The following is a 17030-nucleotide window of genomic DNA, read 5'->3' as shown; positions in this document are numbered from 1 at the left end:
TTTTAGCACCTCATGCTAAGTATATATGTGTATATTCATGCATAAAATTTTCCTAATTTCTAAATTAATCTTTTTTTTTGTTTGACACACGGAGTTAAAGACTTACTTTTAAGAGGTTATCTGGATGCTGAAGGATTGACATGATTTATAGGAAAACCTAAACCATTTGCTAACTCTAGACCCCTGGTCTTTTAATATCCATCTCATTTCCATAGCGTCCGCACATGTGTATATCTATAAAAAAATGCAGAATACTTTCCCATTGCCAGTCCTTGGGGGATTTTTAACAGTAATACAGAATATGCAGGTTGTTAAAATGTATTTTCTGCTTATGCATGAGGAGATTGAAGTCAGGGTGGCTGATGCATGTGCTTTACTTTCAAGAATTACTAGAAGGGGTTTTTCCTACTTTAATTATCTCTCACAGAAGTGCGAGTGGTATTCAGAAGTCTTTCCAACTTTTTGGTTCCCATGAAAACATTTATTTCATAGGTTGAAGTCGTGAGAGACTACGAGAAGTGGGAAGAACCCTGAATTGTGCTATAAATTAAGAAACTTTATGTGAAATTATGTATTTTCTGATTACCTTGTTCAGATATATATTGAGCAAAAGAGCAAGTACAGGTTGAAGAAATGTCAGATAAACAAACTGACATCTGTAGAATTTTTATGGTCTGACTTATCTCAAACACCGATTTTACTCAGTCATCCTTCATTCTTTATATCTACATGTCTAGTGGCACATGCATTTATATTTTATATAAAGGGCAGAGTGTAGTCAGAGCATTTGAGTTAGGCTGTTAAAAATAAATTAAGGAACAGCAGGTGAAAATGATTCCTCCACATGAATATTCAAAGTGTACCTCAGCCAGATACTCTAGAAAGAATAATAAAGAGCAAAGAAACTTTGATGGGACCAAGGCGTGGAGATGATCTGAAATTAAAGTTTTATTGGCACAAGGTTGAGATGACTCAGAAAACTTACTCAGGGGTGGCAGGATCTGCCTGTACACCCCACTGCCAGAACATCAGGAGTTTAGCAGGTGAGGGGACACTGGGATGCTGGAAGTCCAGCAGCTGATCCCTCAGTCTTGATTCTTTCACTCTGGGGCTTCAGTGTGAGCAGAGCGGGTTTGGAGGAGGCAGGAGAGTGTAGGGGCCATGGAGGTGAATTCAAAGCTGAGACTTGAACTCATTCTTTCCCTAGGGGACATTTCCTGTGTGTTTGCTTCACTTAGGGCTGGACTCACCAAGGCCATTAAGCACTATCAAGTAGGCCATCAGCTACTATTATTTTTAAATTTTTTTTCTTTTTAAGAATGAAGAAAGCACTTTTTTTTTTTTCTTTATAAGAATGAAAGAAAGGGCAACCCCACCCCTTTCCTGATGGAATCTTGTTGCCACTCTTGGATTCAGTGAGATTTCACAGGAATCAGGAGCACTGTTCACGACCTCATGACAGGAAATCTCTAGCTGAAACTCGGAATGCAGCTGTGGATCCAGTGTTCATTTCCTTACCACTCTATACATTGTACAGACAAGAACATCCAGAGCTGAGGAGTGCTGGGACACTCCAGACACGGAAGGAAGCGTGTTAATGGACAGCTGCCTTGTTTAAATATTCTGAAAAACAAGGTTCACTTTCCTGGTAAAATTTAAAAAGTTTAATAAAAAGACAATAGGAGACAGAAATAAAGCAAAGGGCTGAAAGGCAGAGTGCTTGGCATTCATCCAAGAGCATCCCTGTCATCTTGGAGAAATTCCTTAAATACCTTTTCCATTACATCAGCCTGTTGCATATTCATAATCTTATGCATATTCATGTTTTTTTCAAGAACTGTTTAGCATGGCCTGGCCCCTCCTTGGGCCTGCCTTTTTAGAGCATGTGTGTTTCTCGGCTGTGGTTTTATTATCACCTCCACCTTGGGCCTTGGTCTAGACTTTCTTCAGATGACAGATGCTGATAATTGACGTATCAATAGCAGGGTCCTCATCGTACGTTCACTGGATGTTATCCTGACCAAACAGACAGTTCACTCATAACTTGATCAGCTACCACTGCTGCCACGTATAAGTTTTTGTTAATAGCAGAAATAAAAGCCAAGTTATTTTAACAGTATACATGCGGCATTCGTCTTAATATTTGCAAAAAAGCCAATTTTATAATAGGTACTGACAGCAAAGGTCGAATTGTGTTTGTTTGTCTCCTCCTGCTGCCCAGACCCCGTGCACGGGCCGCAGAACGTGGAGGTGGTTGACATCCGCTCGCGGCAGCTGACGCTGCAGTGGGAGCCCTTCGGCTACGCCGTGACGCGCTGCCACAGCTACAACCTCACCGTGCACTACCAGTACGTCTTCAACCAGCAGAAGTTCGAGGCAGAGGAGCTCATCCAGACCTCTTCTCACTACACCCTGCGCGGGCTCCGGCCCTTCATGACCATCAGGCTGAGGTTGGCCCTCTCCAACCCCGAGGGCAAAATGGAAAGCGAGGAGCTGGTGGTGCAGACTGAGGAGGATGGTGAGTTGTGGCGGGGTTGGTTGGTTGGGTTTTGAGGGAAGGCTCATCTGCAAGTGGTAAATAACAACATAACCCTCTGTCTTGCAAGACTGGTGCAGCTTCTCTGGACATTGTGTTTGTTTTGAGTGTAAAACTTGTAGGTTTAAATGATTTCCATTTGTTAGGAAAATCAATCCACAAGCACCAGAGGTTTATGTCCAAAAAGGAGACAGAGGAGTCCTTTTACTTTATTCGAATAAAGGGAGAGGCCATGGGACATTTCCCCTGGGGTCTCTCAGATTTTCAGAGGACACAGCCTCCTTTTTATCCCAATTCCCAGCTGCATTTCCCTCTCTCTTTCCCCATTGTCTGAGGTACTTGGGAGGTACAGACTTCCCAAAATACCTAAGACCTAAGATTCTCCTTTTAATGTATAACCCCCTAATTTTTAATTCTTATGGGATTTATGGGTTTTCCCCATTGTTGCTTTCATCTTTTAATATCCAATTTCATTTATAAATAAACCTAAGGTCCCTGAAATGCTTGGGCATGACAGACACCAGTCTGAGCAGCTGTTAAAGAAAAAGCTGTGGGTTTAATTCTTCATGTCCTGAACCACCCAGCATCTTCCTTTATCATACGGGCAAATGCAACCCTGGTATTTATTGATTTTTCTTGTGCCTTCACACAAAAAAAAAGTCATCCAAAAAAAAAGGTGTAGTTCCTTCCTTTCCAGGATGTAGCTTTTCTTAATAGTGATCTCCTGGACATCACATTTTATAAAGATCTCAGAAGCAAAATTAATTGTGGGTATAAGAGAACGGTTGTGGATATAAAAGAACAGTTTTCTAGAGGAACTGATGGAAAGCTTCAAAGCGTTGGTATCCCACCTGAGCTGTTTCAGACCAAGAACTAAATTCCTCTGCCTGGGCTGTAGAAGTTGCAGTCCTAAGTTTCTCTCAGCTGAAAGTGGCTCCTCCAGCCCCATATATTATATGGGGAGACGCCAAAGGGCGGTAGATATTTCAGAAAAATGAGCAGGGTTTTTATCAGACAGGCTTGGGAGTGCATTTAGTTGGTTATCTCCCACAGCATTAGCATTTTGCTGGAGTAGGTGGATTTTTGAACTGGCCTTGTAGCTGTAATGGAATATAAATCTTGCATGGTTACTTCACTAAGCAAATCAATCTTTTTTACTGATAAAGGTGTGCAGCCCTGTAGCATCTCCATGCCAAGGTGCAGTCTGGCTGCTTAGGTGGAGAGTTCTGCTTTTGTGTGGGTGGAGAAGGACAAATTAAATTCCCTGCTGCTGCTCTGCTGTACTGGAATAAAATCATACTGAAATTAGCATCATATTTTCATGGGTTCTGATTTTATTTGTCACTTAGTGGTTACATTAGGGCGTTGTTATTTGAACCAAAAGCTGAAAAATAAGCCTTTCACATTGATAGTAGCTTGATAATGGTAGTGCCTTGAGGGATTTTAATTTTTAATGTTATTTATTTATTTTTAACACTCAGCTTTCTGTTTGGTGGCTTTTTGGTGTCTCATGTGTGTGCAGCTGGAGCTGGTGGAGTTTTTAACACAGTTTGTTGGGGTTTTTTTTCTCCCCCTGCAGTTCCTGGACCCGTTCCCTTGGAATCCATTCAAGGAGGACCTTTTGAAGAGAAGATCTATGTTCAGTGGAAGCCTCCAAATGAGACAAATGGCATCATTACACTCTATGAGGTGAGAAGAACAGATTGTTGTCAAGGAATAAGTGCCACAGGGCCTTTTTTATGTGTGTTTAAGCCAATCCTGAGCTCTCAGAGATCTCAGCAAGTGCTAAAAGAAGCCTGATTAAAATAGATAAGAATCTTCAAGATAGTCTGTTGCTACCACTGAAAAAAATTCCAAGTTTAAAAAAAAAAAATTCTTTCCAATATTTGGAAAACTGAGAATTTTGCCACAAAAATGTGGCAAACTGAGATTTCCCTATGTCTCAGGTGCCCTGTTTCCTTCTGCAGTAGCTCCAAAGTCTGCTTTCTTTCTTTTTCTTTTCTTCTTGAGGTAAAACGCTGCTGGTTTTATAGCTGCACACTGTAACTGAGTCCTCTTTGCCTTCCACCAGTCACAGCACCTCCTGGCAATATTAGCAGAATGGATTATCTCTTTTGAACATTTCAGTGATGATATTTGTCCATCTCAACAGTTTCTCTGATGACAGACAAAGTGTAGGGCAGGTTATGGGATGATCACTGACCTTCCTGAGCTGGATGAGAAGTAAACAATTAAATGTGGTTCTAGAGCGTATCAGAGGTGGTGTTTGTTGTGAAGGTAAGGAAGCGTTACTGCTGTCAAGTGCTCCTGGTGGAATTCCATAATGTCATGTACACCCAAATATGTGGAACAGGAATGTAAGAGGAGGGATGCTTTAGGGGATCATGTGAAATGAAATACAGTCCTACAAGAGAAGGTAAAGGCACTTGGATTAAATAGCAGAAAGTGGAGCACCAGTACGGGCTGAGCATGTGTCAGTTTATGGGTTCAGTATTCACCTCTGTAAGATCAGAGAAAATAAAAATAATTTTGTTTTTATGGTGACATAAAGCCCCTCACTGTGGCTTGTGAGACATTTCCTGACACAGAGGGGCAAGAACCAATATTTCACTCTCTCTTTTGTGCTTTTTGTACAAACTCACTTTAGAAAAGCCACAGGTGCAAGGAGCAGCTCTGGCACCAGTGATGAAGTTCTGACCTTTTCCTCTTCCCACCCAGCCTCTCCATTTGGGACAAGATATCCTGTGACTTGTCACTCCCAGATGTCACTACTGGCACTGGCTCTCTCTGTCACAGTCAAAGGGGAAAAATGAAGCAGGTTTAACATCACTGAAGATCTTCCACTCCAGCATGAGCAACAGATGAAACATTCTCCTGTAACTTCACTTTTAGGTCATCATTTGGCTCACAAAGGCCAGGCTGAGTTTGATACAGCAACACTAAACAGATGAACAGAATTTCCCCTTGCTAATTTCATGTCATTTCAGCCGGGCTGAAATCCTTGACTGAGTCTGGAGTCGTTGTTGGTCACTGCTGAGACACTTAAGGAAATGTGTGCAAGGTGCAAATCATCTGTCAGTGCTAAAATAGAACCAACGCTCACCACTTCAAGGTCTTTGAGGGTGTCAGTGCTAAAATAGAACCAACGCTCATCATTTCATGGTCTTTGAGGGTGTCTGTGTAAGGAATTAGGCAATAAACCTGGGTGTGTTTTAAAGGAGTTAATCTGTCCATTAAATGGATAGAATCAGTTACAAGTTCATTTTCTTCCAGCAACACAGGTGACCTATAACAGAACATATTTAAAATAACCCAAGTCAAATGATGCAAATGATGCAAAAATAACTCCTTTTAATTTTTAAAGAAGCAGTTTCTTTCTAAAATATTGCCTTGGGCTCAGCTTGTTGAAAGGACTTCAGCAATCTGAGTAGCTTTTCTGGCTGAGCAGCTGCATGAGACACTTTAATGCCTGCAGGGTTGTGATGCATCATGACAGTGCCTTTGCCCCTGAAGTCATTTCATTGCTCCGGTCTCAGCGGAGGCACAAACAAATTTTTCTTTTCTGATAATGACTCTCTGCATATTTGGCAGCTGGAGACAAAGAGAAGTCAAGGTGAATTCAAACCCTTCCTCCTTTTCCTACTCCCCCTCATTTCCAAAAGGATGAACATCCGACTGCTAGAAACACCGTGAGAACCAGAATGCCTGGAGGTTGTCACAATGACAGTGTTCATTCCTGTCCCTTCTTCCCTATGAAAACTCCTGCAGAACGTTTGCGCTGTCCATGGAAGGCTGAGATGAGTCCATCAGCTGGAGATAGAAGTACAGGAGAGCTCTTGCAGAACCTGGACAGATGGCCGGGGCGCTCTCAGGGTGGTTTGCTCCTTTGGAGCATGGGGATCCCTGCAGATGGAGCCCACACAATTCCTGTACACTGTAACTGGTGTCACTGGGAATTCTCCTCGGGGAGATTCAATGATCTGCCAGTGAATTTGCAGCTCTCTGGAAGCTCTGCAGTTGTGTTGCTGAAATTGAGGAGAAAAAAACCCACAAAGGCCTGTGAGCATTTATTAAAGAAAGATTCCCCTGAAGAATTTATTAAGTATTATCACTTTATGAACTTGACTTAGTGGTGTCAGGTCCTGCATTACACCTGGAGGTGCAATTCACACACAGGAATTGTGCCACTGAGAGTCTCAAACCCCTCTGGGCACAAACCTCCTAATAAAAACAAATAAAATCCCACCTTCTCCTCCTAAGTTATAGTTCCCTCCTCACCATCACCATCACAATCTGATTCATTGTATCTGGATATTGTATTTTCCCTCTAATTCTGTTTAAAAAAAATGCTATAAGCTTCTAAAATGCTTCAAAATAATCATGCTGTCTATTCTATTTACATCCACTTGCTTCCCTTTGGGACTGATTTTCTTCTCAGGCCCCTAATCATTCCCGCAGCTCCCTGCCAGATGTCCCTATAACCCAAACTGCCGTTGCAGTTTTCGTATCCACTGCTTGGGTGCCGACTGGGCTGGGATTCAGCAGCACAACCTTCAGCAAGTCTTTTGGCAGCCAGAAGCACTAATTTCATAATGACTGAATACTTCTAAAGAGCCTAAAGAGAATGGAAGGACCTTAATGAACACTTTTGACTTCTGCAAATCTCTTCTGATGGATATTTTTCCTTCAAAATGCTATTGTTGCCTTTTAACAAAGCAAGAGCCTTGCATTTAAAAGTGGTTTAAACCCCTCTGCATTCAGTTGCAGAATTAATTGTTTCACTGGGTACAGAAACAGCTGGATTTTTCAACAGAGGGATCTTTTAGATCCCCTGTAATTGCAGTTCTAGATCCTTCTCTAATTGCAGTCTCTTTCTGGGAAGCAGAAACCTCTTGTTCAAGACAACTTGAAAAGCTCTGGGAGTTACAGATCAGATACTCAGTGCTGGAAAGATTAGGATGTGAGCTGGGTAGAAAGGGAGGATGGAACAGATCATTCTGGGGTGCTGGGGAGCCCAGCAAAGCTCAGGGGTGTGGTGAGACAGGAGGTGTCAGTCTGTCTGTCCATCAGGAAAGCCAGGAGCTGCTGTTGGAAGTTACAGAGGGAAAGCTTAAAGCCTCTAACAGGTCCCCAGGTGGCTTCAAGGTGTGTAGGTACCTCCTGGAGGCAGGCAGAGCAATCTGTGCTCAGCAAGGCAGCCGACAGCAGAGCTGGGCTTTGCTGGTTCCTTGGTTTGGGTAAAATGCTCCATGCAGATGGTTCTGCTTGTGACACTCATGGAAGAAACACTATTACTCTGTAATTGTTCTTCTTGTCTCTGGGAGCAGCCTGTGAGTGGCACAATTCAATAATATCTCAGTAATCCTGCCCCACAATCAGTCTCCTGGCAGACTGAAAGCACCGTGACTTATTGAAATTCTTATTTTCCTTTTTTTTTTTAACCAGTCCTGAAAAGCTGCTCTGCTTTAAAATCCCTGATAATCAAATGCTGCTCATTGTCCTCACACCATGTGGGAGTTCAGCCTCAAAGCCTTTGTGTACAAAGACATACAACAAAGATTTATTCCTTTTAATTTATTTTTTTCCTAAGTGTGTATAAAGTCAAACTACCATCAAACAGACTTGCACTGTCATTGGGCTGCAAGGGCAAGCAATCTAATTTAAGGTCATGGACCAGCTTTGGCACTAAAATTCTTCTGCTTTTAGATGACACGAGGTTGTCTTTGGATGTATGTTTTGCGCAAACTTGCATTTAGAAAATTTAATTAAACAAAACTTATTTATATTTGCATGTTGCTGTTCCTTTGGGCAGCTGGGAGCTTTCAGGTGCACTCTGTAGGTGATGCTGGCTTTTGCCTTTGTAAATACATTCTGCGTGTGTTCTATTTCTCAGAATTGTTGGGTTTTAGGGTATTTCACCCTTAAACAGGAGGAAAGAAAGAGAAACCCACCTATCATTGCTGTCTGAAGTGCTTGTCACATCCCTTTGGGGAAGGCATTAGTAGGGGTACTGCAATCCTAAGCATTTAAAGGGTGGATCCCCAATGTTCAGCTCCTTGGCTGGGAAAATGTCTCAGCCTGCTCAAGTCCTTTCAGTGAGCCATGCCTAAGGGCAGTGTTGAAACAGCAAACTGCCTTTTTAAACATTGTGAGGTGCAGTCCTGTAATCACTTACATCCTCATCTTTAGGATTGTTAAATCCCTGGTGGTTTTAGGGAAAAATAAGGATGCATTTGCAGTTTCTAACTAGCTAGTTTTGTCAGTCACTGTTTCTGAAACGCTGTAAATCTCTATTTTGATGCCAAGAATAATAATACGAGGGACTTTCATATACAATTTCAGCTCTTTAATGGGATGCTTGGAGCCTAGTACATCTAATCCCAGTGGATTTGAGTTTAAATTGCACTTCAGAGGCTACAGATCCTCTTAGTTACCATGTAGAATTGTAGTCTGCCCTTCTTTATCTCTCCAGTTGCCAATATGCCATTCCTTCTCCATCACCTCACCTCCTTGTGCTCTGCAGGAGAGGTTGTTACATGCAAACTGCCTCTTTAGGGTGCCTTGCATAAGGTTAATATTTGTGGGATGCACTGCCTGTATTTATAAAAGGGTGGAAACAAATTTCTTCCACCCATGACCCCTGAAAGTGCATGCTTATTGTAACAAAGAGCAGGATTATCTGGTGTGATAGCTATCCGGGGATATGTACCCATTTCTATTCACAGCCCTTTTCTAAGCTATTCAGGAAACTTGATTTTTTTTTAAGATAAAATCTTTCCTGCTAAAAGGTGTCGAAAATAAAGGCTTCCCCGGAAAAAGCTGCAAGGGTTGGGAACTCAGCTTGGTTTAGTAGTTTTTTGTTTATTTAAAGGGTTTGGGGGTTTTTTGGTGGTTTTTTTTGTTTTGTTTTGTTTTGTGGGTTTTTTTGTTGTTGTTGTTGTTGTGAAGGGTGAAAAATGGCTCCCACAAGAAGGAAAGCAACAACCACAAAATCTTGCAACCGATTTATATAAAGCTCTACATTCGAAATAGTGGAAAGATGACAATTCTCGGAAATTGCCTTCAGTGAGAAGTGGCTTTGAATGTTCCCATGAAAATCAATCATGTTACAGCCTCTCCTTGCATTCCGTGGATGCAGGAGACTCCTGGGATGGAGCTTTCCCACTTAAGCTCACTACCTTGGGCCCTGCCACGCACAGCTGGGGCTGTGTTTAGCTGAACATTAGCAGAGCATCCTGGAGACTCTGTCAAGGGTTTAAAATGCAATCAGTGATCAATTAAAGATGGGGTATTGGGTCCTGGATTTATCACTCATCTGCAGGGACGCTGTTGGGAATTATTCCCTGTTCATCTGCAGCACTAATGCCGGCTGCCTCTGACACTGGATTTATAAGATGTAGTCTATTGTTTGTCCAGAATCCATGAAAGTCAATTACATCAAGAATAAGGAGTTTACTGCATCTGTGCTCTATTGAATTAGACTTCTTTAATAACCTAAACTAGCAGTGGAAGTGTGTGGCCATACATCATCTGTTCTGGTCTGTAGCTCTGTCAGCCCTGCCGGGGGCTGCGTCCCGCTCTCGGTGACGTGTAAGGAAAGCTGTTCACATCCCCCCAGCTCAGTCAGATCTGGAGTTTATGGCTCTTAGCACACAAGGGCCCTGGAAGAGGGCTGGGCTGGCCAAAGAGAAATTGTTTATTTGATGCCTGCTGACTGTAGTATTTACTGAGCACTTGGTGAACAGGTTGGTTAAATGATGCCAGTGTTCTGGGCTCCACTTCATAAAGATTCAGGCCAGAATATGGGAAATGAACGGTGCTGATTGCACTGATTTGTTATCATTTCTTGGCAACTGGGAAGGATGATAAATCTGAGCATTGCTCGCTCTCTCAGTAGCCTGGGATGCTGTGTCAGTCACAGATCCTGTGGCTCTGCTCCTAGAACAAGGCAGGGCTCAGTCAGACAGCTTCCAGTGAAACTTGAGCATCACAAGGTCACAGGAAATATCTTTCCCCTCCACCCCACAACCACTGGCATCCCACAGAGACTTCCTCCCCTCCACCATGCTGTTTATTCAATTTTAATAAATTAATAGGGTTTCTAACCTCCCCTGTCAGCACAGAATATGAGAATGTGCTTGAGTGACCCTCCTGCCACAGCCAGGGCGTTCAGTTAAGGCGACTTCTCTGATCCTGCAAGGAAAGCACAATTTGCCTGTGTACAGTAACACAGAGGGCAACGAATGCAGCTGTTGTTCTGGTGGAACAGGGTGGTTTTCCTTCCCCATCACGTTTGGGAACATCAGACGTTGTGGCAGGACTGGAGTTGGTTGGAGCTGTGTTGGTTTCAGGTGCTGTGGGGAGCTCACAGGAGTTAGGCTGGGCTCTGTCTGCCTGGCACATCTCAGCTGGGCTGCTCCTGCCTCTCCAGCTCAGGAGAGCAGCAGAGGGAGGATGCTCCAGATGCAGGCTGGGGGGTTACTCAGGAATTACTCCCTGTTGGAAAGAGCCTACTGTATTGATGCCTTAGGATTTCAGCTTTTCTATTTTTCATATACTTGTAATTCTTTAGTGTATAACTCTAAACTCCACATACAGTGTGAGCTGCTGCTTCCCCATTTTGGTCACACACAACAACTCCTCTCCAGGCCTGGCAATCAAGGACACCTCACTGCCTCAGGCCTGAGAGATGGAAACAAAAGTGAGTTGGGGGAGCAAACTTGGGGTAAATGACTTCATTACCTGAAGCTGTAATTGGGAGATGAACCCCCAATATGCAAATGGACCAAACTTATAAAAGTGTGAAAACCTGTGATCCACTGTCCATTTTGGGTGCAGACCCTGGGGGGGCTTCATCTGCCTGAAATGTACCTGAAGGCCCTTCAATAACTATAACTGCTTTTTATTCCCTTAATTCTGTCTTGCTTCTGATTTTAGGTAGTCCTGATAAAGGCATCAGTTTTTTGTTGTTCCTGTTCCTCTCCACCCTGTCCCAGTTACTTTAACACAGCCTTAAACTTAGGGAATGTTTAAATGGTTTCCTAATGAGGCATGCTTTTCTGAATAAGTACCTCAAGGAGCTTTTGAACAAACTTCTTCAAATTATATAGGATTCTTAATTGTGTGTTACTCACTTACTGTTACTTGCAAGATGTGCTTAACTTGGGAGCATTTGTTAATGATGCTTTTTAAAATCCTATGGTTTCCAGTAACATCTTTGGGAGAAAATGAGAGGGTTTTTCTGAGAAACTCAGATGTCAGGGTTTTTCAAATGTATGACAACCTCCAGGTAAGTAGCATACTTGTGTTATAAATAGAATGAATCAACTGTGTTAAAAAAAATTGCTTGATCAAGCTTTTCAGAAATAAAAGCATAATGTGGTCCCCTGAGCACAACAATTTCTTTGATTACCTTTTTATTGTTCTTTTGAAGCCAATAGACGTGCAGTGATATAAATCCCATGCAAATGAGAAGATATTTGGTTACAACAACACTTTTTTTTGTAAGGAGCTGAATTATTTTAGTGTGCACATTGCACTTTTTCTAAGCCAAACTAAATGATAAAAACTGAAAAAACCTCCAACTTATTCTTTCTTGTAATGAAGTCCCATTTTAAAACATCCTTTTGTAGATACATCAGCATCTTGTCTTTCTGCCTTCCAATGCTTTTTTTCCCCAGAAAAAAAACCCCAATTTCAGTCTATTCTTCTTTCTTCTCTATATTGCTCATTCTGGAGAACAGCTGATCCTTAATCCCATTTCCTCCTTCTCATCTTTTCACGTGGCAGTGTACCTGTGAAGTTAGAGTACTACAAAGCTCTTTAACAACTCCATTTTCACATCGTGCAGTATTTTGTTTACCAAAATGTAGCAGTTAGCTAAGTTGAAAGCAAACTGCAGATGCATGTTTGCACTTCCTTCCTAGATTGTTGAGTGGTTTTTTTTTTCTTTGTTTCATCTTCAGAGTTGTTTAATTTAGAAAATGCATATGTCTGAATAATTCAAGTGTGGTGGTGGCTTCATCCTGTTAGTGGATGCCACTGAGGAACTTTGTAAAGGGGGAGAAGCCAGTCAAGGTGATCTTTGCATCACCTTCAGCAGTATGTGTGTGTGGATGCACGGATCTCTGTGGGAAATTCTCCTTGTTGCTGTCCTCTGTGTTTGTGTCTTAGAGCCAGTCTTTATGATCCTGCCATCCCGTGGACAGGATGGCTTTGGGTTTAGTTTTCTGTGCCCTGCTCATTTACTAATTTCTGTCACTTTGAGTCCCCCTCCTCCTTTCTCCTTCCCCTTTTCCCCTTCCCTGTTGGTTACTGCTTTTCCCTGATCCTTCTCTCCCTGCTGTCCAGGTGGAATCGCTGGCAGGGAGGGTGAGATGGCTTTCAGAAGAATGAAGGCTTTAGCACAGGGAGAACAGCTTTTCCTTTTGTTCTCATTTCACCTGCTTTGGTCTGAATTTGGGAGAAATGTCTTAGGGTGAGCTTGGGGTAACCTGGCCTAGTGGGAGGTGGCAGGAGGTTGAACTGGGATGATCTTTAAGGTCCCTTCCAACCCAAAGCACTCTGTGAGGCAGACACTTGACTTGGAGAATAAGTGCAAATGTACAGCTTAAGATTCAAGTGACCGAAACGACGCCATCTCACAATTGTCTGCTGCAATAAGAGCTGAGACTGACATTTGATCTATGAATGTGGCCAAACCATTTGGTACACACGTGGGCCTTGCTGCTGCTGCTTTCTGCTGTGCAGCAGAGCCCGCAGCTGTGTGAGATGCTGCTCCCACCCCGCTCTGTGCTTTGGGGGCTGTTCCTTGCCCACAGCTTTCCCTACGCCCAGTGTATCATGGCAAACCACAGTGAGGGGTTTTAGGCAGAGCTTTCAGCATCTAGGAATAACTGAGGAACAAGCATAGAGATTGAATAACTGCCTCAGTGCTGCAGTCCTATCAAAGCAATTTCTATAGTTGTCATTTTCTGCTATAAAGCTGAACAATGAGGCTCTCCAATAAAATCATGTGAAGTAACAGCTCATTAAAAGCTCTCCTTAATATATAGCATGCTAATTAATGTCAGTGGGGTGCAAGCTTGAATGGCAGAATAGACTATAATGTTTAGAAAGTAGGTAAAATAAAAGAAGATATTTTATCGTTAATGACCTTATAGTAAACCTAATGAAATCCTTAACGGCCTGAATACATTACTGAGACACTCCCAATTACTTCGCTACCTAGTCCATTCTTCCTCCTTTTCTCACAGACATTGAACTCGGCTTTGTTTATAAAAAACAAAAAACCATAATGTCCCAAGGAAATGCGAACAGGAAGAAAAAGTCTGTGCGAAAGGAGAGCAGAGGAGACTTCTGAGCCCTGCTGTCCCTGGTCCTGGCCAAGGCCGGGTGCAGGACCATCTCCTGTCCTGCCCGGGCTGTGCTGCCTGTGTTTGTACTCAGGTTTAATTGCCCCCGTGTTTACGTGGCTCTCAGTAAATAGGCCAGGGAGCAAATGGCCCTCTTTTATTCCCCGGGTCTCCCTAGGTTAACTTCCATATTCATTCCTAATGAATAGCTGCGCTCTGGCTTTTTATACTCCGACCAGCCATGCTGTGCTTGTGCTGTGACTCAATTAAAGGACTTTATTCTGCAGGGCTGTTAGTCTTTCACGTGTTGCCAGCCTTAAATATAACTTGCAAATGCTGATTAACTCTGCCTTACCCTTATCCCAAAAGAAGTAGCACGAGAATGGAAAAACGAAAGGCCTTTGCTTCCTCCCGTTTCCTGGATGAAATTTAGTGGGCTGGGGAAGGATGTAAGTGCAATAATTGCCTGGCTTAAAGTGAGTTTTAAGATGGAAAATGTCCCCATTCATCTGATCATAAAATACATTCTTCAGTTCTTTACTTTTCCAGCACTGGAGGAGGATCAGGATCGTTTACTAACCTGTTCACCAACCCTTCCCTGTCATTGGAAGATAACTTCCTTCAAATTGCTCCCTTTGTGCCATACTTGGTGCAATTAACTTTAGTCTCCTAGCCCAAAATGTCTGAAACTCCGTGATAAGATTGAACCCAAGTGCATCCCAGCTGCAATCTGAAGTCACCTGCAGTAATAATTGTTCCTAAGAAGCGCAGGTGGCTGGGGAGTCTCAGAGGAGAAGAGCCCCTGGCTTGCTGTGTAATCGTGTTTCAATCAGCTTCATGGAACCATGAAATGGATTGTCCCCCTGACGTTCCTACACTCCAGAGCACACACTCTGCTGGGCAAGTTAATTCCTTGTTTGGCTCCAAGCACAAAAAGAGCTTCTGGCTTCCCCTCCCATCCCTGCAAACCACGGAGGGAGGGAGCACGGGGAGGGAAATCAGAATTTGAGAGCGCAGCAGCATCAGCCGACCCTGTTTTGTTCTCCCAGTCATCCAGTGAGAAGCGTGGTGCTTTAGGAGAAAGATGCCCGGGCTGTTGGCTGTGGACTAGGGGCCTTGGATGAATGACAGAGCCAGCAGTGGTGAGGACCAGGTGGTGATCAGAGAGCTGCAGGAGCTGCAGTCTGACAGGAGGGAGAACCCAGCCAGTGTCTTGTAAATGTGGTGTCCTCTTGGATGGAGCTCCTCTCCCATCTCTTCTGGAGCTGGAAAAAAGAAGATGCTGTGAAGATACAGTCCTGAGGCAGTGAAGAATATTCTTTTTCTTTGTCTTGACAAAATTTAATTCTCATTTCAAACTCCGTTGTTTCAGGAATATTTTGGTCTTTCAACATTAGTGAAACTTCATTCAAAACAAATCCAAAATCAACTCGTCAGTGAAAATTCTAGGAACCCTTTCTTACACCTGAGTCTTGTCCCTGGAAGGTTTAACATGTCTGACAGTTTTATGTTTTGCATTGAAATGTTCCCAGTTCAGAGTCACTCAGAATTTCAGGTCTGAAACCCTTCTGGTGATGGAAATGATTCATCAAGCCCTGGGTTTTCATAGGCCAACACTAAAGTTCACAGGAAGGAATCAAAAAAACAAAGCTATTGCTGTCATCCTTGAAATGCTTCCACGAGGCCCATATCATGGACAGAGGACACAAGCTAAAAAATATCTAATAATAAAATAAAACTTCCCCCTGCTGAAATAGCAACAGGTCCTTCTATCCAGGTTTATATTGACTTTTAGAAGGAGTGATTTTCCCTAAGTTGACACCTTGGTGCTTTTCAAGGGTCAGGTGGGTTTTGGGGTTTTTTTTGTGGTTCTCCAAACTGCAGGACAAAGTCAAGGTTTTCCTCCTCCAGGAGCCCCTGCCCAGGCCAGGTCCTGTGTGGGGGTGATGTCCAGCTCTTCCCATGGCTGCAGTCCTGGCAGCAGAGCAGTGGGAAGTGCTGGGGTTTATTTGTTTGTTTTCTTTTGCACAGAGCACAAGGGCCTTGTGGCTGCCCAATCATTATTAGTTTGTCCTCTGGAGAAGAGAAATCCAAACACAAGTCATGCACAGAGAACTCCTGCATGTTACTGTCTAGAATATTTTTCCTTTTAGTGCTTGATAAGTTCCTTTTTCCACGGAGCCAAAAGGTTTTTCTGAGCTATTTACTTTGTGACAGTGTTGAACTTGCACTAAATTTAAAGAGGGAAAAAATGCATATACAGCATTATTAACTTCCCATTTTCTTATTTAGGCCACAGACAAATTAGAAATTATTCAGGTTATCCAGACAAAAGCTACATCCTCACCAATCCAACATCCTTATTAGGGGTGAACGTTGTGAACTCACCCATGTTGCTGCTGAGCAATCACTGCTGCTTGGTGGATGCAACTCAGTCCTTTCCCTCACTCTAAATCTTTCTCTCTCATATTTTATAAAATCTGTCTTGTAATGCCCCTCATTCCAGAAACATTCTTTCTTCTTTCCAAACCTCTCTCTACAGCAGAGAACAGGTTTCCAGCTGGATAAACCCGTGGCTTCAGCTTTCAGAGGAGTTGCCAGCAAGAGACAAGTCTGTGCTGGAGTGACACAGATTGTAGCAACCTTGGCTTGGGCAGGAGTAATGAGACACAGCCCTGGGCTATAAATTCCAGGGACTTGGGAACGAGGGGAATTCGTTCTGCTTTGCCTGAGGCAAAGGTCTGCCATGCTGTCAGCTCAGTTTCTTAGACTCTCCTTTTCCTCTGTCATGGTAATAAGCACCAAGAAAGCTGCTTGTGAAAGACTTTTGAGGAAATCCCTTGTTACCTGCTACTGGTTTGTGTAATCCCAGCAACGGCAGCAGAGGGACATTTATTTCTGGCTGGTTTGCTGGCAGGTTTAAATAAAGACCGTGGGCTTTGCGGGACTTTGGAGCAGCCTTTCTGGACCACGAGAATTTCCCTGCAGCTACAGTGGTTTGCTGGGAGTTGTCAAGGGAAGGATGACAATGGATGAGCTGCAGTTCTGCCTGCTGCATTGAGATCTTGGTGTTTTTCTTTACCCTGAGCTCCTCAGTGGTGTGAGAGAAAAACTATGTTAGTGTATCTGACACTTCTAAT

General features: G+C 43.1%; 1 protein-coding gene across 7 annotated transcripts in view; it reads left to right on the top strand.

Annotated features, from left to right (window-relative positions):
• PTPRT (protein tyrosine phosphatase receptor type T) overlaps nt 1-17030 on the top strand; it is a 451419-nt gene that overhangs the window by 290280 nt on the left and 144109 nt on the right. For all 7 annotated transcript variants that reach the window (XM_058422730.1, XM_040080154.2, XM_040080156.2 and 4 more), the window contains exons 8-9: nt 2222-2518; nt 4116-4225. In XM_058422730.1, coding sequence (XP_058278713.1) covers nt 2222-2518; nt 4116-4225 — 407 coding nt within the window. The remainder of the gene's footprint in view (nt 1-2221; nt 2519-4115; nt 4226-17030) is intronic.

This window comes from Hirundo rustica, chromosome 16, assembly GCF_015227805.2.
Source record: "Hirundo rustica isolate bHirRus1 chromosome 16, bHirRus1.pri.v3, whole genome shotgun sequence".
Lineage (NCBI taxonomy): Eukaryota > Metazoa > Chordata > Aves > Passeriformes > Hirundinidae > Hirundo > Hirundo rustica.
The sequence above is the reverse complement of the archived record's forward strand: the minus strand, read 5'-3'. Positions and strand labels throughout refer to the sequence as shown.